This window comes from Sander lucioperca, chromosome 18, assembly GCF_008315115.2.
Source record: "Sander lucioperca isolate FBNREF2018 chromosome 18, SLUC_FBN_1.2, whole genome shotgun sequence".
In the NCBI taxonomy this organism is placed as follows: domain Eukaryota; kingdom Metazoa; phylum Chordata; class Actinopteri; order Perciformes; family Percidae; genus Sander; species Sander lucioperca.
In genome coordinates this window covers 13,592,371-13,613,849 of record NC_050190.1, presented here as the reverse complement: position 1 = coordinate 13,613,849, position 21,479 = coordinate 13,592,371, and the positions used below count along the sequence as shown (strand labels likewise).

At 40.8% G+C, this 21,479-nt stretch overlaps 1 protein-coding gene across 7 annotated transcripts in view; it reads right to left on the bottom strand.

The window, feature by feature from the left end:
- The window catches only part of ttll5 (tubulin tyrosine ligase-like family, member 5), a 48,697-nt gene that overhangs the window by 23,525 nt on the left and 3,693 nt on the right, over nucleotides 1–21,479 (bottom strand). For 5 of the 7 annotated variants that reach the window (XM_031278675.2, XM_031278677.2, XM_031278679.2 and 2 more), the window contains exons 5-26: nucleotides 21,146–21,252; nucleotides 20,719–20,849; nucleotides 20,504–20,586; nucleotides 18,296–18,365; nucleotides 18,114–18,198; nucleotides 16,974–17,075; nucleotides 16,792–16,883; nucleotides 16,471–16,578; nucleotides 11,008–11,089; nucleotides 10,607–10,668; nucleotides 7,590–7,684; nucleotides 6,023–6,064; nucleotides 5,030–5,134; nucleotides 4,801–4,892; nucleotides 4,234–4,296; nucleotides 3,482–3,618; nucleotides 2,973–3,228; nucleotides 1,995–2,112; nucleotides 1,386–1,532; nucleotides 1,192–1,283; nucleotides 910–1,058; nucleotides 60–635 (exon numbers count right to left, since the gene is read on the bottom strand). In XM_031278675.2, the coding sequence (XP_031134535.1) occupies nucleotides 60–635; nucleotides 910–1,058; nucleotides 1,192–1,283; nucleotides 1,386–1,532; nucleotides 1,995–2,112; nucleotides 2,973–3,228; nucleotides 3,482–3,618; nucleotides 4,234–4,296; nucleotides 4,801–4,892; nucleotides 5,030–5,134; nucleotides 6,023–6,064; nucleotides 7,590–7,684; nucleotides 10,607–10,668; nucleotides 11,008–11,089; nucleotides 16,471–16,578; nucleotides 16,792–16,883; nucleotides 16,974–17,075; nucleotides 18,114–18,198; nucleotides 18,296–18,365; nucleotides 20,504–20,586; nucleotides 20,719–20,849; nucleotides 21,146–21,252 (2,794 nt within the window). The remainder of the gene's footprint in view (nucleotides 1–59; nucleotides 636–909; nucleotides 1,059–1,191; nucleotides 1,284–1,385; nucleotides 1,533–1,994; nucleotides 2,113–2,972; nucleotides 3,229–3,481; nucleotides 3,619–4,233; nucleotides 4,297–4,800; nucleotides 4,893–5,029; nucleotides 5,135–6,022; nucleotides 6,065–7,589; nucleotides 7,685–10,606; nucleotides 10,669–11,007; nucleotides 11,090–16,470; nucleotides 16,579–16,791; nucleotides 16,884–16,973; nucleotides 17,076–18,113; nucleotides 18,199–18,295; nucleotides 18,366–20,503; nucleotides 20,587–20,718; nucleotides 20,850–21,145; nucleotides 21,253–21,479) is intronic. The other 2 variants (XM_035994592.1, XM_031278678.2) reach the window with 2 other exon arrangements.

The following is a 21,479-nucleotide window of genomic DNA, read 5'->3' as shown; positions in this document are numbered from 1 at the left end:
AAATGTGAGAACATGGTCCTGAATTTGATAAACAACAGCATGTAGAATACTGAGTTTACCTTGGCCTGCAGAAGTGGGTCTCGAGAGCTTCTGGCTATAGATGTGCGTAGCACTCGGGATGGAAGAGGCTGCTCCAGAGCTGGACGTTGATGAGGTAAAGGACTGAATCCTCTTAAGCACCTGGGTCGGTTGCCCAGTACAGACTGTGTTAGAGCCGGTGGAAACAGCTGTCCACATTGCTCTTGGGGGCTGTGTGACCACAGGGGTAGGGGTGTATGCAGGAGGGTCAGAAAAAGTCTCAGAATGGCAGAACTGAGACTTAGCCAAGGACTGTGCATAGGACGGTGGCTGAAGAGGTGGCGGTGGCGGTGGACAATGGAGAGGCAGGGATGGCGGGACGGGGCAGCAGTGCTGCAGGTGAATATGTGTGCTGTCTAAAGTCACAGGAAAGCTGGAGCAGTGCTGCAAAGCCTGGACCTCTGGCTGGATTTTAGCTGTTCTAACTGCTGCCTGTCGGTCTTCAGTACGGACAAAGGGCTGACTCTCAGTGGCATTGATGTCTGGGTCACTGCTGATTTTCCCCGTGGAGAGCGAGGACTCTGAAGCGCTGGAATCCTCTTTGGCCACAGGCAGAGCTGTTCAAAGGAGGAAAGAAGCCAGAGCTCCTTTATCATCAGTTAGCCATTCCTTGGCTCTGACACACATTTGTTTTCCCCCAATGAGTGCTAATCGTTTGAAGCTGACCTTTCCTTTACCCCAGATGACTTAATCTTTTTCCCTTTACTTTTTTTTTGGTTTTATAAATCTAAACAATTCCGGTTTACTGTGCTTGAATGATAAAATATTAAACATAAACCAGACCTTCAGCTACAAAAATATGGGGGGGAAAAACACACGGGAGGAACTCACTTTTGGAATTCTCACAGTTGCCTGAATCTCCTGAGGCATTTACTTCATGAACGTCTTTCTTAACACTCCTGACTTTTGTTCCTAGGAAGATGGTGGCTGATTTATTTTTCTGTGTGTAGAATGTCAGTACTTCCTCCAGATCATTTTCACTGTTGAGAAAAAAAGAGAGAAGATAAATGTGTATAGCAGATTCAGATCACTCTTCAGTCAGTAGCATATATAACTGGAAAAGTAAAGAGCCAAGGACTGAACAATGGTCAGTGGGCTTGCCAATTTACTAACCTTGCTTCAGTGATGTACTCCTGAAACACACTGGGGTTAACACAATGCTCCTCTTTGCTGCTCTCCTGTTTTTTCTCCATATGATCAGTTTCCTGAGAAGATAGGAAAGAATAAGACAGCATAATGTTTCCTATGTTTGCATCATCTCTTCGATTTGTGATTCTGTGGTAAAGCTGGAGTCTGGGAATGGGCACCTTGTTGTAACAGTGGATAAACTCTCCTAGCTGGTGGGACAGGATGCGTCTGCGGTCTTGGAGGGGAAGCTGGCGACTGGGCAAGACCACCTTTATGTCTTGTTGAAGGTTACTGGCTGCTCTTCTCAGGAAGCGAATCACAAGCTCCTGTGCAGACAAAAAAACATTCACGAGAAATATTTTATTATTACTTTCCTGAATCACTGATTCGTCCTGCTGCACTTATTCAAGTCCCCTTTGTGTTCTCCTTTCAGGTTCATTCAAAACATTTTAAAGGCCTAGAGATCGACTTGAATTCACATTTTCCCCAAAGGTTTGAGGTCACTGATGATGATGATGATGATGATGATGATGATTATGATGATGTACACCATAACAATGCAGACTTTCCAATCAGACTAACTTTTACAGAGACCACGTTTTCCTACGATGTGGCCACAAATGTCTTGTACACACTTCAGCTACAGCCAGGGTACATATGAGTAACAGGATAATAATAATAAGGGAAAATCTGGCATGTATAGACATACAAGGGAACCAATGCCCCAGGGTATTCCACCCATGTCCATTTATTAGGAAAAGGAGATTAAAAAATGGTTATCATAATACCATTTGGTCGTTGTCCTTGTCTGGCCAAGCTGGGATGGTGTTGGCTCTGCTTTCTGCCAGCAGTCTTTGCTGGACTCGCTGCAGGTATGAGGAAAAGGCCATCCGGGCCTGCACTTTACTGGAGAAGAGAGAGAGGAAAATCATCAAAAGCTGCATAGGTTAAAAAAGAAAAGGAAAGACATAACAACAGTTGATAATAAAAATTATCCACCAGGTCCTCTGTATGTTGAATTGGAATCTGTTGCTACAACAGAAAAAACAAGCAGTTCTAGTCAATCATATATTCATTAGCTACATATCATCCAGAAAAGAGAGAGAGAGAAGCCAAAGACAGCTATGTATCACTTTCAGACAAAAGTTGTTGAAACAGTGTATCTTGTCCTGTACCGGTATAATAAACTATGTTTGTGACCAGGGTGAACCTGGAAAGACTACTGTCAGAACATTGTAGTCAAAAAAAAATATATGTTTTGCCAAACCCAAACAATGATATGCTGTACTATAATTCCCCTGGTTCATGCACAGTCCTGACAAGCACTGAGGAATTTCTACAAACACAGACTTGTTATTGTAATTCCTCCTCAAATTATAATTTCAGGCACACTTTTAAAATCAACATCAGACCGCAGTCTTTGTTGCACTTAGGTATAATAGTATGTACAGTGTGTCATATGTGTTTGACAGTATTTAGAATATGTGGTATCTTTATTTTAAATTAAAGAAAATATGAAAATTGTAAAGCATTATGTATGTTGATATCATCTTACCACAACTCCCTTCACTCCTCACACTGACTAAATATATACGGTACTCAAGAGTAATGCTCAAACAAACTGATTAAAACATAACTAGTGTAAAGAGGGCCTCAATTTCTTCTCATCCTCTTTGGTAGGTGCATTTCATATTCCTCCTTATTTAATAGAGAAAAGAAAAGAGAGCAGCAGCCAACCTGAGCAGCAGCCCAGAATTCAGACTGACCTGAGGTCCCACCCCTGCTGAAGGATGTTGAGCAGGTTGACTCTGGGCCTGGCATCGTGCGTGGCTGCCTCTGAGCTGGACAAAGCCTCGCTGTGGCAGCGCTCCAGTGGTGTGGCCACTTGTTTTCTTTGCTCTGCTACCAAAGTCTTGTGTGAGACTGGCTCGAGAGCTTGTTTCACCTCCTCTCTTTCTTCCTGAGCGCAGTCCTCTCCCTCCTGACTGCTGCTTTCAGGCAGGGAGACCTTGGACTCCTTCCCTAAGGTATGCAGCATTGCAAAGGAAAGACAAATGGCAGTTGCATCACTGGCATTTTGGATACAATACACACATACACTCAAAGTAGGGTTTCTGATGTTGCTGCAATGAAATGAACTCATTTAGAGTCATATTTGGCCAACCTTACCGTGACACAGGGGAGTTATTTATTGGAAACTAAAGCGCATTAGCGTGGGATGTTGTCCCCACTTAGCTACACTTTCCTGAATTGAGGCAGAACACATCAGACCTACCCGATTTCTTCTTCCTTGCAGCAGAGCGATGAGTCAGGTGGCGCTGTCTCCTCTTACACGCCTCCAGAGACAGCAGCTTCCTCTCGTACTGGACAACGTGACAGCTGTGGACGGCGTCCACCTGCAGCTGCACGTTCCTGAGAGACAGAACAAGACATGTCAACACACAATTGTAATAACGACAACCATAATGATTTATATGTGTATCATCAACAATCACAAAGCAGAGCAACAGTTATAAATCTTAACTTTAACTGAAGCCAGTTCTAAGAAAGATTAGTGTGGTTGAGTTGCTTGTCCAGAAGTTGACGTGAGAGACAGGGACGGTCCAAACGAGAGAGAAGATAAATGGCGAATAATAACAGCAACTGAGGTCTTGCAGCAATAAACGTCTCCCTAATCTGACTACCTAATGAATATGGAAAAATCATAGATGGGCTTACTTTGGGGCCGAATCTTCAGATAATATTGTGCAATAGACAAAGCTGTGGTTAAAACTTGAAAGCCCATACTGATTCAAATAACATAAATGCATGCTGCATTACAATAAAAAAAAGTGGTTTAATAAAAATCAATGCCACAATGCCACGTAGACACTGGGCGAACGCTGGAAAAGTTGACTGTGCAACGTCTTTTCAGCTGTTCTTCTTACCTATCCAATCGAAAGACCAAACAAACGCCACGTTAGAATCCAACCGTTTCCACTAACTGATGGAGAGATTTATTTTCCAATCCACAATGGAAATGCTTACCTGCCATGGAAAAGTCTGTTTGCCAACATGTAGTTCATTGATGTCTTGGACTCCAGATATCCACTGAGAGAAGAAGATAATAAGCAAATTACAATAATCATAAGGCAGGAACCCCAATGAGCCTCTGCCTCCTTATTTGCGGCAAATATGTTAAAAACAAAGCTTCGGTGATATAACTACTCTGGAAGCAGCCCTGTTAAACGCACCAATAATTCCCCAGACCCCTCAATAATATGCTTTTAAAAATGCCACAAAATCCCTGCTGCTAAGAGAGACATGGAGCTAATCAAGCAACAAATCCTCATATAAGAATATGAATTGTAAGCACAAAAAGAGATTTCCTCTCTAATAAGGGCTTTAATGCCATTTCATACATAATGGAACATAATACACAAAGTGTAACAAATACCAACTCTGTAGCTACACCTTAGTCTGGTGGTTCAATTAGTGACAGTCAAGAGGAGTCGTACGGTCTATTAATTTAGCCTAAGTGCCTCATTTATTTGAAGAGTATTAATAATGAGTAACATTACAGACAAGTGTCTGTTCTTTCTTGGCTCAGCTTACCCATAGAGGTCCCATGTTTCTGCGGTGGGGAAGATCCTAACGAAGCCTCCACGTCTCTCGTACTCTTCCTTTATCCTCCTTAGCACTTTGATCTTGTGAAAGAAAACAAAAGACGTGTACTAAATTTGACACCGTGTTAAATAGGTACTGTACTTTCAGGTTCCCATTATGTCTCAATTCAACAAAATAACACTCATCATGTCAGACACTACCATTGTAAAGGCCTTACCTCCTCAGCAGTCAAGGTCAGAGTGCTGTCTCCTTGGCCTTGTTTAGGTCCTAGCTTGTCTTTCCCCTCTGTTTCTGAGTTACCAGTGGATGTGGGCCTCTGCCGCTACAGGGGAGAAATGTAGAGTTATTCCTCTTTCCAACATAAATACTTTCAAATGTTAAAAAATAATTGAGTTATTTCATTTTTTATGAATTTAGGTATGCTTAAAGGTTGTAAGATTAATTGCAATTATTACAATTTCTGTAAAGATGTCATCTGTTACTGACAAACAACCTACTAATCTGAAACACAATTCTCCTTTATAGCTTGTGTAACAAAAATACCCTCTCTTCATTTCTCCCTGTCACATAAATGAAGCATTTTGTCATGCACTGGCATTCCTGGCTGCCTCCCGCTGCATGCACTACCAGGCTGTGATTGACAACTTTGGCATGCAGGTTGGAGCTTGGGCCAGACAGAGAGGCACAACCCCACAGGATCACATACAGAATTTGTCATCTAAATAGCACCGGGTTTACATTTAATTTGTCTGACACGACTGGGGGGATACAAAGGCAGCCAAAAAGTGACAAGGCCTAATCCTTCAGAAAAAGACTCATCTGTTGCCCCTAATCAGAGTAAAGGGAGAGGAGAGGTTCTCTGAAGGCATCTGGAGTTCTACAACAGCCTCTGTGGTTTAATGCCAGGCTTGTTTTAGATGTTTGAGTAACTCTGTACAACAAAGTCTCTGAGTTTTGGGTCAAGTGGTGCATTGCAGCATTTCAAGTAATTGCTTACTAAGGCCAATTTGCTAATGCAATGAGAATTCTATTAAATATAGCATTAGGAATCGATACAAGCCATCTGTCACTATGATAAACAGCAAAGCTGCGTAATCAAATAAGCAAAAAGCAGTAAGCAATTTCTTACCGGTAATGTAACAGGCATCAGGGAATTGCAAAGGAACAAAGCAAAAGAAGATTAATACGTCTGAGTCTGAAGAAAACTCACCATTCTGCTGTGCACAGTGGCTGTCGGGGCAGAAAGAGGTTTCTAAGAGGCAATGGGTGAAGACAGTGAGTGGTGGGTGAGCATCAGCATTGCTGCTGAACCTTTATGAAGCCACATACAGACAGCATGCATGCTCCATCAACATGCAACAATGAAACATTGTTACTGTATGTCTAAACAGGCCCTTTACACAATATAAGGTGGAGCAGAAATCTGTCTGATTTAGTAATCTCCCTCCAGCAGATCCTGTGCCAAATCTGGGTGCAGTAGTCGAGTGGAAGGAGCCAAGTGCATTAGCTGTTGTGGCATCATTAGGCAACAAGGCCTACAGAGAGCATTAGTCACTTGATTAGAAATGATAAAACAATAAGCCAAAGAGTGTAGCACTTACAAACTGATGTCACTCAAACAGTGTAATTACATTAGCAGTTGTTTTGCATTACAGTGAATTTTCCATGAGGGTAGAAGAAGAGCTCAATGGCAGTGGCAGGAATGTACTGTAAGTAACAGAGAGATGAAGACAAGAGAATGGGAATGTTTCATAAGGAGGGGTGAATGAGTGCAACACTTGGCACTGTGTGTGTGTGTGTGTGTGTGTGTGTGTGTGTGTGTGTGTGTGTGTGTGTGTGTGTGTGTGTGTGTGTGCGCGTGTGTGTGTGTGTGCGTGTATGTGTGTGTGTGTGTGTGTGTGTGTGTGTGTGTGTGCATTAGAGTTTAGATTCTCTGCCCGAGCCCGACCCGAGCCCAGCCGGGCCGTTATTTGCCACCACTATCCCCGGGCCGGGCCGGGCCGGGCCCTTGATCAAGCATTTGTGTTTTTTTTAATCATTACTTTATTAACCTAATTGGGTGGGGAGAAAGCTATGCCATAATCTGAAATATTATCTATATTTGCTATATTTAGGCCAAAGTAACAAATGTGTCCAAAAAGTTACACAAGTTGGACTACAGTTACAAAATGCAACACGTGTCATGCGCGGAGTCTCCTCCTTTCGCACACATCACACCGGGCTGCTGGGCTGTATGGTGTAGCTTAAGTGCAACATGGAGCTTGAGGATGTAAAGGAAAAAAGAAAAACAGGAGAATTACCTTTGAGCAAGTTTGGAGGAAAGTCGGAGGTATGGAACCATTTTAAACAAGTCGTGGGCAGTGACAACATATGTGTCGGCTTTGTCGAGTGCATTAGGCTAAGTGCGGCACGCTGCTCGCCTATGACAGCAAATAAAACAGGGACTTGGATGATGAACAGACATATGAAGCAGGCTCGCCGTGGCAGAAAAGATGATAGTTAGCCTTCAATGTCCTCTTTTGTTACTTCTCCAAGCATGAGGGCGAAGCAAGCCCTCACAGAGAAATGCGTTGAGTTCAAACAACTCTGAATTGTAGTTGAGAACGTCAGTTATAACGGCCCACGTATTAAAAAAGTGTCGGGTTGAAATCGTGCTCGGGCTCATAATTCCAGTTAATGTGTCGGGCCAGGCCGGTCTCGGACCCAACATGCCGGGCTCGGGTTGGGTCGGGCTTGATTTTTTGGGCCAGATCTAAGCTCTAGTGTGCATCCAGTACCTGTGTTTTTTGGGCTGCTGGGTGCTTGAGGCTGGAGTCCAGGGTGACTCGGTCAGAGCGTGGTTGTCTCGATAAGGGGTCCTGACAAACAAAGCCTGCGGGGAAACACAACAGCCATAAAGGGGTATATTATCTTATAATTTCAATGATATCAGGTCTTAAATATGATAAACTTTATTTATTGCATCAGATCTTCAATGTTAGTGCAAGAAAACCAAAGTAGAGCGAGGAACATTGAGGCAATAAATTACATGTAAATCAACAATATATTTAAAAATATTGTGCTAATGTAAGGACATTATATTTGCTTTTTATATAGCGACACACCACTGCCCCATTATGTGAACCACTGACCTTGCTTAAAGGACTAGTTTGAGATTTCGGGAAATACGCTTAGGAGCTTTCGGACAGACATGAGCTCATATGGTTAGCTTAGCTTAGCATAAAGACTGGAAACAGGAGGAAACAACTGGCTCTGTCCAAAGGTAATAAAATCTGCCAACCATAGCCTATAAAGTGCAGTAATTAACACAATGTCTTATTTGCTTGGCCCTTAGAAACACTGAAACTCTAGGAAGTTGCAGCTCGTATCCCTCATTAAATGTGAACTTCGATTTTTGTACAAAAAAAAGTTAAAGCTAGCCGTTTCCCCTTGTCCCCAGCCTTTATGCTAAGCTAAGCTAACCGGCTGGTGCCTGTAGCCTCATAATGGACAGACATGAGAGTGGTATCGATCTTGCCATCTAACTCTATGCCAGAAAGCAAAAACACATATTTCCCAAAATGTTGCACTATCCCTTAAGTTTTTATGTCAGAGAGAGCAACACAGTCTCACTCCCTCTGGAGAGAGATAAGATGTTTTCTTATTGTGACACTCTACTTCAGATTTAAACAGCTCCACACAGTTACATTCTAGTGGTAGTTGATAAGGGTGGGGGAAATTGTTTGTAATTCACATTCCTCACTAAGATGTTCCCACCCAGTCAATAAGAATCAATCTACGATCTTCTGTTTATTAATTCCCACACTCCCTCAAAGCTAACCAGTGGTAAAAGTGAAATGTTAAAGAAATATGTTTATGCTGCAGTCACACTTGAAGTGAATTAATTCTATTGACAGCTTGGAGCTCGAGGCTATTTGTACTACCTCTTTCAAGCCGTCAGGTAAGAATCAGGCCCCTGCCATGCTCTTGCTTAAACACAGCAATTATTACAAACATAAGCGACACGGAGCTGACAGCTTCACACAGGCGGAAAATGAATGCTAATGGAATGCGGTCATTATTTACAGGTCTGGGATGCAGCCCAAGTGTTATCAGCCAACAGCGACTTAGTTTGTTTGGTACAAAATAGATGTGCTATGTTTTACATGCCACTGCTCATTTTCCCCAGACCCGCAGTAACGTCTCAGTCCAAAGATAACTGGCAATTTATGATTCTACTCTTTCATTTAATGAGCCAGAGGGGAGGGTTTCAAGCCGCAGCATGGCCTAGGCTAAGACACGTGTGCATATTTGTACTCTCTCACACACACACACACACACACACACACACACACACACACACACACAATAGCCATTCCTTTAATATCATTAGGCTGAGACCACAGACAGACTTAATGGTTCAGTGCCAGTTTAGATGGACGCCTGCTAATCAATGGGCTCCATGTATCCTGTGAATGGTAATAAGGATAAATCAGAGGATTAGGTGTTAAGTTAAATAATCAAGAGATGTGAAAGTTTGGTTATTTGTCTCTTTTTTGCTACATGTGTACTTTTTACTCTCATCTACAAGGATATAGGCAAGCTCTCAGAGCTCTGTATGTGGTCAATGTATGAGATTCTCCTTGGTTTAAACTTATGCATTACAAAATATTATAAGCGTCCAGGGCTCCCTGGAAGAAGAGATCTTGTATCTCAGTGGGACCTTCCCGGCTAAATAAAGGATACATAAGATCAAATAAAAACTCTTCTTCTGCATGAGAATTCAATAATTAAGAGGGGAGGAGACATAACAGAGACACATCTCATTCCCTGCTACAAACACTGTTATATAAACAGTGTTTATCTCTGTCTTGGGCCAGGCATTGTTTGTGTCTTCATGCAAAAGACTGCTTTAGTTTGACATGTCCAATCCAGTTTCTCAAAAGAGCTTAATGACTACAAAACAAGTAAGCCCTCTGTTGACAATTTTGTCTGCAAGGCATTTAATGTTAATTAATGAAGTCTGCGGTTTATTGTCTAACACTGGAGCTACTATTTTAAAGCCATACAGCTATGTCGGTGTGAAATTAAGCAAAACATTAAGCATTAAACAATAGATGACTGTCTCCACCTGCTTGAAACATGCTGGTTACAAGTAAGGCCGACTAGCATCTATGCCTCTGGAGTGAGGTTATTGAAAATAAATACAGCATAATTAGAGCACGTTTCATTTTATATTAGCTTCTCCAAAATGAACACCTTTATCCCAATTATATAATTATGCAATACATAAATATTCTATATTTGACCTATTATTTATGGAGTTGTTCCATATTCTAATCTAAAGTTTGAGTAATGTTCTTACTTAAAGCTAAAATATGAACTTTAAGTATCTAAGAACAACTTAATAGTCAGTGTAATTAGTTTTTAAGCTCTGAATATGACTAACCCTATGTTACTACAACTATTGACTCCTGTTAAAGGCCAGATCTTGATTCTGCATTGATGATGGATTATTTCAAATGTACTGTATGCATTCTTAGTAATACAAATCTATAACCCTAATATTTTAATGTTCTGTATTAACCCAAGGTCTGTCCTCCTCTCTTAATTATATGGTGGTTGATAATATAACTTAAACTGTGTGAACGACTTGTTCTTCTTAGATATTTAAGGTTTCTACTTATTGATGTTGATGATGGATTTAAAAATATAGCTTTAAACATTGAATTGACATGAACTCAATATCTATGAAGTGTCATCACTTGCGATCAAATGGAAGTTGTATTTAGTCATTGTTTCAGCATGTACTCACCCACAAGTGAAAACATGTCTGCAATCATGCTGGCCTTTACCTTCAGATCCAAGGGGGCATCACTGTAAATATGATGATTTTTTTTTTTTTTTTACAAAGAAACAAACTTTGAGTCAGCTTGAGTGAAAAATTATCAATTGTCATAAGAAGATACAGATTTGTTGTGTGAGCTTAAAACTAAACTGCCAAACTGACACTTTGGTTGGAGATTTTAGCCTGAGGGTATGCTTTAAGTGTGAGTGCAATTTTCCTTCAATGTGGCATTTTATTAACATTTTTGGTTGGTTGCATATTCTAAGAAAAAGCCTTGTTTAAGTTGGTAGGATACAATAAACAGTTTCAGTAAGAAATTCTCCTGAAACAACAAAATAAAGAATTAAATGATTAAGACAGTCACTCACCAGGCCAGGGAGGGAGAAAGGTTCACCTCTAACAACCAGGGTTTGAGGTTGGAGTCAATGAGCACGTCAAAACCATACAGTTCTACAGAGGGAAACACAAAATGAATCAAAGGGTTTTCACCACAGACTGGGAGGCAGAATTAGAAACCTCTGAGATCTGCTCACTGAAAATAAAAGATGAAGGCTATCAAAGTCACAAGAGTTTTATCATAGTTCCATTATGTGGCATTTGGCAACATGGCCTATGTCTTTCTGCTACTGATTACACGCATGTTATATCCCCAATCACTCAAGAGAGAAACATTCACCAAAGCCTGCTACTGAGGGATCGGCTCAATTACGTTAATTAAGTACATACACATTTCATCCGTCATGAAGATGCTTACATAAGACAGTAGATCAAAAACACACTGTGGCTGTGAATATTTTCATACATACAGTCAATAATTTTCTCATGGGAAGATTAAGCAATCCACATATTGTCACTACATATTAACAAGAAGGATGGCGCTGTAATAAGCATCATAAAGATAGTATCTTGCCCAACTGGGGCAGTAAAATGTGAACTCCAGAAGTACAAAGCTAGAAATGTGACAGTGTGTCCCAAGTGGCAGAAACCTGGTAGATTAGACAGCCTTAGGCTATATATTGTATATATTTCACTCCAGTAATAGCTTAGCACTGAGTGACATATAAACGCTTTTTACAATGTGGTCAGAAAGTTCCCTATGTAAAAATTCATCCATTCTATCCCAATTTTTCCCTCTTGTTTCACTGACTGACATATGGCTCACTGCAACAGTTGGCCTATGTAACCTATGAAAGCCCTCACACTGCTCTGGGGAGTGTCACCCTGTAAGCCAACGACCCGCCGGCCCCAGCAGCAGCATGCAGGGAAACCACAGTATTTTACAGGGATAGCGCAAAACCTAGTCATAGAGCCAGAGGAAAAATCCTTCTAATGGTACTTCAAAAGAATAGACTGTTTTGAGAATAGGCCAGGGGGGTTGGAGGTTTCAAAGCTGCCATAACCAGCACTGTTTATTTTAGCATCTCAGGTCAGTGCCAGTGTTAAGCATACAAAAGGCAGCGTGACAGCGTGCAATGGCTTTATATTGCACTTGGTTAAATAATGTTAGGCTGGGGAATTCTAGTTTAACAGGATGAGTTAAATGTATTTGGCTGTACATTACTTATTGTAGTCATCTCCACCCTGGCCATACAGAATGTTGTAGCAATGTAACAAATATCAAGTAGTTTTACTTGACAATGCGTATATATTTAGTCTTTTACTAAAGGAGCACTGATTTTACACAACAGGATCAGTTTACTCATCATGAGAAGTACTAAAAAGGGGGCATGGAGTTTAAAAGACACGGCCATTTACCAGACAGTGAGGCTCTAACGAAAGATGCTATCGAATTGCATTATAGGAAATTTAAGATCCAGGGTTTTTCCAGACTGCTTCCATTTTGACCATTCTTTTTTAATCTGTCTCTTGTGAGTCCCCCAAGTTTATGGAAGTCTCTAAAAGAGTTCTCTTTTAAGATTGTAACATTTCCTAAAAACTTGTTTTTTTCTCTACTCGTGTTTTCATCATCTGTATTAGGACAAGTTGGAGAAAATGCACAGTGGATTTTGTTCACTGGGATATATTACATGGGTCAGGAGATCAAAATATGGTAGTGTCATGAGGTCCAAATTGGTGTGACTGCGAAAACTGTATTTTCATGACGTAACAAAGTTTGCCATATAATCCTGAGCCAAGAGTAGCAACAGAAGCTGCCACTGCCATCTTTAATTTTTTTTAACTTCTGAGGATGGACGGGACCCCCGCTGCTAAACAGTACTTGCTTAAGCAAAGCACTAAGATTTTATTTTCCACTTGCCGGCTTATCCCATTTTAGCCTCTCCTGTATAAAAACGCACACATAAAACATTATGCATTAGTATTGGGGAACAGAGTACTGGAATAAATGGGTTGCAGTGCCTCACCAGTGGCACCACCACAACAACAGGGGAAAATGGGGAGGTGTTACACCACCTCACTAGCCCCCGACAAGCAGGCTCCATGTGCCGCTCATTTTCCCCCAATTAGGAGCAGACGCCGCTCCTGCCCCAAGAGCTTGCTCACTGCTAGACACGTTTGTTCTATGGCTCGACCGCTGCCGGGGGAGTGCTGTTAAATGTGCCCGCAGAGAGGCCACAACAAGCATCACAGACAAGGAGAGGAGAGGCAGCGAACATCCACATCACACCCATTAAAGAGGCAGGGAGAGAAAAAAATGTGACAGAGTAAAGGGATGACTTTTTATTATTGGATGGGCGCTGCTGGAAACTTCACCACAAGAGACAAACGCCCAAAAACAATAATCTCCCCACCCTGGCATTGCAGTCGGTTGGCCCACAACAACAACAGCAGAATAAAGTATTTGCTTCATGTGTGTTTTCTTCATAGGCAAGAACAATTGGATTACTTTTGCATCATTCTAACATAAATTATTGCCCCTGAAGTGCTTTAACTGCTGTTGCAGGGAGTACAGCGGAGCCACAATCATGAAAACACTTTGATGACAACAAATTAAAGTAACAGTTGACACTCTATAGCCCTATTATGATAGCAGAACCCATTCCATTAATCATTCCTTCAAAGATTTTGAATTATACCGCAGCCACACTGTCATCACAGGCATACCAACACTGTGCTGTAGTGAAATGTGGGAGTATCTGACAAATGTAAAACAGGGAGAGTTGTTCACAGACGGGGGATCCAACCACACTCAGCACTTAATGAGGGACGTTCAGTGGAACACAGGACCAGTAAGTGGAATGTTTTGTGTGTAATAAAATAGGCCTTTGGCTTGGCTAATCAGATCTTAGTCAAAACATCTCGTAATCAGCATCCCTCAGCAAAAAGCCTGTCCATTAATCACACAGCAGCGGTGAGGAGCTGCATGGGTGGCATTTTCTCCCCACAGACACACACACACACACACACACACACACACACACACACACACACACACACACACTTCTTACCAATGTAAAACAAAAAATTGGTTGTTTTTATTTCTTCCCACATTACAGAGCTATAAAAAAGGTTTTGTTACAGTGTGCACATTTAGATACAGATGTGTAATTTGAGCAAAGGGAAGAAATTCTATTTGAAAACAATAAACATAGTATTAAAGCCATTAATAGACATTAAAATGGCAGGGAACAATTTGCAGTAAATTAAGATTATAATGGGCTTTATGATCTTGCATGGCTTCCTTCCAGATAAGCCAGAGACCGTATAAAAACTCTAAACAATGGCTGCTTTTATCGGCACATTAACTGCCCAAACACGCATGTATTTGCTGCCCTGCATTCTGACGCTTTACCTGTTTACAATTACAGGCAGCTGCCGAGGCCCAGGTTTAAATGCTGGGCGTATTGTATTATTACAGGAGGAGAAGGGAAGTACTGAGGATAAGTGCAAGAGAAGGTGAGAGGGGAGTTGAAGACAACAGCTGACTGATCATGACTCCTTGGTGGTTTGGGTGGGTTTTATTTAGGTACTTGACTGGACTCCCTGAAGCTTAGACAGACCTGCGTGTTTGTAAAACTAATGCTTTACACTGGTTCCTGCATGTCTCTGTATTCGTATTGCCCTTACATACTCACACACGCAACATGACCACACTGGGAGAAACAGATCAACAGAGAGAGGATGAGGGTGGTCCTCTTGGAACCGTCAGTGTCTGTCTATGGAAACTTAATCCTTTAGACAGACTATGAATGCTGTAATTGACTTGCTTGGGGCCATTATGAAGACAACAAAATTACACTAAATTCAATAGTAAACTGATACGGCTGAAGTAGGGTAATGTGCATGTTCAAAGCAGACCACAATGTATTATGTATCTTAGGAAAAGGTGTAGAACCTAATTGCTTTTGTGCCAAACAATGACACTGATGTAGTATCTATGTCTATACAGGTCTCTATAAGCTTTGGTATAAGATTTCAACATTGTTGGACAACCCAGCACCCTTAAAGTTCGAATTCCTTACTTTCATTATAGATTATTTCATCATTACATTGTTTAATTTCAAATCCAATGTGGACTTAGTGGAGTCAAAATAAAACAACAGTAAATATTAATTAAGAAGTACTCTCTGTTGCTGCCTACAGAGCTGCACAATGTACGACACAAAGATGGTACCAGTGTAGAATCATTAGTAGGCTGATGCTTGGTGCCACTATCCATATTCTCACACTTTCCCTCTTTATACTGTATATTTACTATCCTATGCAGAATAAATATCAGATGCTTTTGTTTATGCAGAAGCAGAGCTCTGTTTATATATGCCAAGGAATGTAAGTGCAAGTATGGTGCAATGCAGTAGGTAACATTTACATGTTATCCCTGAACATTCCATAAAGCATTTTTGCAATTGGGGCATGTGGATGTGCATAGAGAAATATTCCAGGCTTACCTCAATGAGTGAATGAATGACAATAAAAGCAAACTTGTTTTTCCATCACAGCAAAGATATGTGTCATCTGGTTGTTTATTCATGTCTATCACATGTGTATGAGAGCCAGGTTGAGGCTCAGTAAGCCACATTTCACTGTAAATACCTGCATGGTCAACACCCTGGGCTAATGTGGGTTTTTAACCTAGCAGTTATGCTCAGGGTGCAGATAGCATCTTTATGCAGGCGACTGGTTTGAGTCCATGCTGCTCACGCCATACAGCCCAAACAACCACCAATCAGGGGGGCTATTATGTCTACAGAAGCCTGTCACAACTGCAAAGCCCTTTATTTTTCTAACATCTGAAAGGTGAAGGAGAGTGTGAGCAGGGGAGGGAGAATCATAAACAAACAGAAACAGCGAGAGAAGAGGAAAAAGAGACAGTGGTGCTGAGGGAGGCTTGGCCAATGTGCTCGCTTTTTAAACCCTCAAATCTCAGAGAGACTGCCAGACAGAGAGAGCGAGCGCAGACAATTAGTGCCAACACTAACATGGGTAATGGTTCCAAAATGGAGTTCACACGAGCCTGCTTCTAGGCAGGAGCAGCCAAGAAAACAGTCAGCCTAAATCAGGCAGACCTGAATGGCAACAGAGAGGAGGAAGCAAATTCCTGCTCAATAGGCCCTCCGCAACCCTGCAGCAACGGGCAGGAAGGCTCCACACTGAGGAATGACTGTCTACAACTTCAGCTCGGCTCAGTGGAGAAAGAGTATAGAGGAACTGCTGGACAATGAATATGAAACTGAAAGGAAATGTGAGGGGTGGGGTAGTGTGCATGACTAAGTATGTGTGAGTGTGTCAAAAAAGGGAATTTTATCTAAAAGGAAATTCTTCTGAAGCTGCATCAGTGTAGGTGTAAACGTGTTAAACTTTGGTGGACTAGATAGCTTTACTTACAGTACTGTATGGTCAAAAACATGTTAAGAAGAATATGAAATAATTACCAAAGCAGTTTGTCTTGTGGGGAACAAACATTGTGCAGGCGGTGGCTATCTGAAGTTCAGCACTCAGTACAGCTTTGATGATGAGGTCCTCCACCTGTCTCATCAGCACTGGAATATACAAAATGAAGAGATGATTTTTCTGTCGCTCTCAAGAATTCTTATGTTTTGGTTAATTGATTTACACTTTTGGTTCGAATCTAAAGGAAACAATCAAGCACGGGTTCAGAAATGCAACTGTAAACTGGGTGAATTTTACTCCATTATTAAAAAGGAAAAGATTAAAAGCATGAAAAAAGGAAAGAAAATGAAGATTTGACTCACATGTGGTGTCCTTCCCCTCCTGCTTTAAATACCTCAACACTGCACTCATACTCCATTTGTTCCCATAATCCTCAACTTCAGGGTCATCGCAACTGAAAAGGAAGAAATGTGCTTGTGTTCTAATAAATGGATGAGTCAATCAAGCTTCCAATAACAGCGCCACATTCACTGATGAAAGTTACCTGACATAATCGCTGCTCTTTTTGTTCACGCTGTAATTAGTGAGATGCATGAACGTGTTCTTAATGTTCTTTGAAGTCCGGTCATATTTGACTGTGGCAAATCTGCGAACACAAAAAAAAAAAATTCTGTAATCCAACAATTTCACTACATACAGTATCTATATTTGCCATAACGACCACATTCATAAAGCTGACACTAGACTGAATGATGGAGGGGCACTTTGGAGGGAGATTAGCTTCTGGCAGTGTTTGAGAGGAGTGGATGCCACATGTGCAATAATGAGAATTCCTGGCACGCACCGTGTACCTGAATACCAACACAACTCTGAAGGAATGTCAAGCGATAAAAGTGGGATTCAGAATTTGGCCATGATTTATTGCCCACAGTTGATAATCAAGTCAGCAAACAAAAGGGCGGTGGCACTTGTATTCAGCACGTACCTCTACCAGACCGAATCGAAGAGCCAGACGTTGTATAAATCATCTACCCTCTGCTGACCTACCTGTACCTGACAATGGTCTCTTCTTTGGTCATATGTTATTGTTTCTTGAAATAACAAACATCGAATAAATATAGCACAATTATACAAAAGTATCACAAGATATGATCTTTGAACAGTGACACAATCAGCAACATTTGATGAGCACATCCTAAAACTGGAACAAAGGAGCGCTTTGTTTCAGAGTCATCACCACAGCGCACACTACACAGCAGTTGGTCTGAAAAGTTAAGGCTGCCCTCTTCTGGGCACTAAGTACCAATGAGCCTAAAGTGCATGAACCAGGCAGTGTCTACACTGCCATTTACTGTTCAAACTGGTGAATGCTTTTCTCATTACTGAATTTACTTTATTAAAACTATTCACATTCAGGGCTTTTATATGTTATGTATATATTATTTTGTCTGAAGTGAAACCAAGAAAACAAACATAAACCGTTATGGAGGCAACAGCTGTAAAAACAGAAGTGCATGATCTATTGATTGCTAGTTTGTAATGTATTTGTTGTTAAATGTCATTTGTGCTGTAGTATTTTTGTTTGTACCCACAAAGATCAGCGACCACTGTCGTGTCGTGTCAGGTATTCATTATCCCAATAATGTCACAAACAAGCAACAACAAAAACCCACACACAGCTCACCTAGCCAGGCCCTCCTCATACACATAGATGAGGACTGGGTCGTATGATGTCACCAACACGTACAACCGCACGTCAAACTTGAACTCTGTGAACAAAACAAAAACTAGTCAGTCACACGGATTATTCAGAATGCCAAAACAAATTAAGATATGTCTGTAGCAATTAAATAGTGAAAAACATACCATCTATCAGTAGTGGGTTATTAATATAGCGAGACACCAAAATGTTCTCATCCATTGAAATCTGATTTGGCTGCAGATGACACACAAAAACACATAAAAGACAATTTAATTAACACAATGAGGAAGATGAAGGCAGTAGATCATAATCATCTCAACATGTTCAAAGTGTCATCAATTGACCAGGTAACATAGCAACTTATATTGTAGACGATTTACTAAAGTGATGGGTTTTTTTAACTGAAGTGCAACCTCACCTTACAAACTCAATCAACATCTCTCAATAGCAAAGTATGAATAGCATTTCCATGTAAGGTTTTTATGTTTCACAGTGCTCCATACTGTATATCCATTCACATATAACAGCATTAAACACTAAATTCCAAATAGATGATGTGACACTGCTGTTAACCATTAACATCAAAGAATCGTCAAGAAAAGTTGGAGACTGCAATGACACTGGCCATAGCGGGTCAACATTCAATAACAGCCTATAAAAACACAATCTGGTGGTGGGAGATGGGTCATTTATGAGGTTGAAATGTGTTGCAGGTGGCGAAGTTGAGAAGAGATGGGATGGAGGGGGGAGTCGGGGTAACCTCAGTGCTGGCTACAGTTCAGAGAAAACCTGAACCAAAAAAAATGAACGCATTTCTTTCTTCTCTCCAAATATCGCTCCGACATTCTTTCCACTGTTTCATAAAAATGCCTGAGAAGAAGAAGGATCGTGCATATGTTTTCCAAGAGTGAGAACCTTGTTGAGCTCCTCCAAAAGCCGGGGCCTTGGAAGAGTGTGATTTACTCCACAAAGCTTATTAATGTCTGAAACACTGGTTGATACTTATTTCAAAGACAGCTGTATCTGCACACCCCTCCACACACAAAAAAACATCTGGCCAATGAACTTAGTTCACACAGTATTTTTTTAAGTCACTATGCTTATACTTAACTCCCACTAACTTTGCCATTAATGTCAAACTTTCACACACAATATTTGGTTAGCTTAGCTTAGCTTAAAGATTAGTTGATTCCCTCTGTTTCCAGTGTATGCTAACCTAAGCTAACCACCTGCTGGCTGTAGCTTCAAAGGTATCCTACAGACATGTGAGTGGTATCAATCTTCCCACCTTACTCTCTGCAAGAAAGCAAATAAGCGTATTTCCCCAGATGTCAAACTATTCCTTTTAACACACTGCTTTTCTCATACAGATCTCACATGCAAACTAGGTATAGAACTTAAACCCCTGCTAATGTATCATCAACGTCTAAGTTTGTTTTCAATTTCTGTCCCATGTGCATGTGAGAGAATGTGTTGTTCCAGTCCCCCACATTCAGTGCTGTTTTACACACTGTTTTAAACAAAAAGCATAGAAAAAACACATGTTGTGATCATGTGATTTCCTTATTCCCTATCCAATTTCCCTATCTATACAAACACATGTCGGTCAATTCACTCCAACCTCAAACACAGGTTTATTTTGGGTCGTTGCATTAGTCTGACAGGGGTTATAGAGCAGTGGTTCCCAACCTGACCCCAAGATTTAAGGGATAAGAAAGAAAAGAAAAAAAACAAACATATTTCTGTTACACAAAACTAAGTATGACCTTGAGGGTTGATTCTTGTCACTGGATATGGAAACATTTCACAAGAAAAAAATCAACAATTTGAGAAAACTCAGGAATAAAATAAACAACATTTATTTTGACTAGAATATCACAAGGTCCACTTACTTGTTTGTTGTTTTTTGCAGGGTTTTCAGCTCCGGAAACATTTTATTCATTTATAGCTTATGCATTAATAGTTTAAGTTAAAAAAAACATTTTCTAAATCCAGCTTCTCTGATGTGGGGGATTTGCTGCTTTCCCCTGTTTTACATAAACTGAATATCTCTGAGTTTTTAAACTGTTGGTCGCACGCACAAAAAAAACTCATCATGGGCTCTTGAACATGATGATGAGAAAATGTTTATTTTTGACTATTTTATGATGTTATATAGACCAAACAACAAATCAATTACTTGAGAAAATAAGGGTCAGATTAACTGTATAACTTGTTGCAGTCCTACTTTTACCTCTTGCGGTCTCTAAAAGTCTAAAAATCTAACAATTCGAGAAGAAGAAGAAAAATACTCTTTTTACAGAGTCACAAGCCAAAAAGATTGGGACCGGCTGTATTAGAGAGTAATAACTCCTGTGGGTAAAATCACTCACATTGCTGACCAGGTAGATGCCTCTTCCTCTGGAAGATGCTACTGGTTTAATAATCCAGGGGCCCTTGTCCTTGGCAAAACAATCTGAGATTGAAGCAGGAGAGACAAGAAGAAGATTGAAACAGAAAGAAAAATGTATAATGTATATGTTTAGAATGGGCAATGCTTGTAAACATATGATAAAGAGAGGTCGGGATCAGGTGAGCGGTGTCTTACTGCAGAACTCCTGGTACTCAGAAGGAAGCACAAAGGTCTGAGGAACAATATGGAAGTTTTTGAAGCCATGAGTCTGCTGCATTCGCTGGATGTTTTTATACAGACGGTCTTTGCGCGTCAATTCATATGACCTGAAATTGAGCAGAGCCTCCAGTTTAAAATGCTCCAGCACACCACTCCACAGTTCCGACACTGACAGAACAAAAATATACACATACATAACAGCAATAGATCGCCCTCTGCCTGACAGTATGATTCATTTCATTCGTTTCAGAGTGGCATCGGTCCAAACTAAATGCGCTTTGCAGTGGAAGCCAACAAACACATCGCCTGAACTGACGGGCTTAGAATGGCTCAGTGGTGATATTTATGACACAGAAAACAGTGGCAACACACTCATACATTTTAACTCTAACGTCTGTCATACCTGGGAAAGTGGTTGACCTTCTGGAAGTCTTGAAGGCTGCGTAGTGTGTAAGGCTTGAGGTGAGATCCTGTCCACATGAGGTTAAAGTCATTGCTGTTTGGGTGAACCTAAAAAAACAGACGGAATGATTGACTTCACTTGACAAGATGGATCAAAACATTTAGATTCAGTACACACAGAGCAAATGACATTTGCAAAGGGATCAATAAAAAAAACATAAAACAAAGCCATTGTTGTTCATAAGCTCTGTAGAGTTCTCAGTCACCGACAGCAGTATTATATTCTGATGTCCATCACATATGACAGCTCAGTTGAATTAAATCTAAGAAGCAGA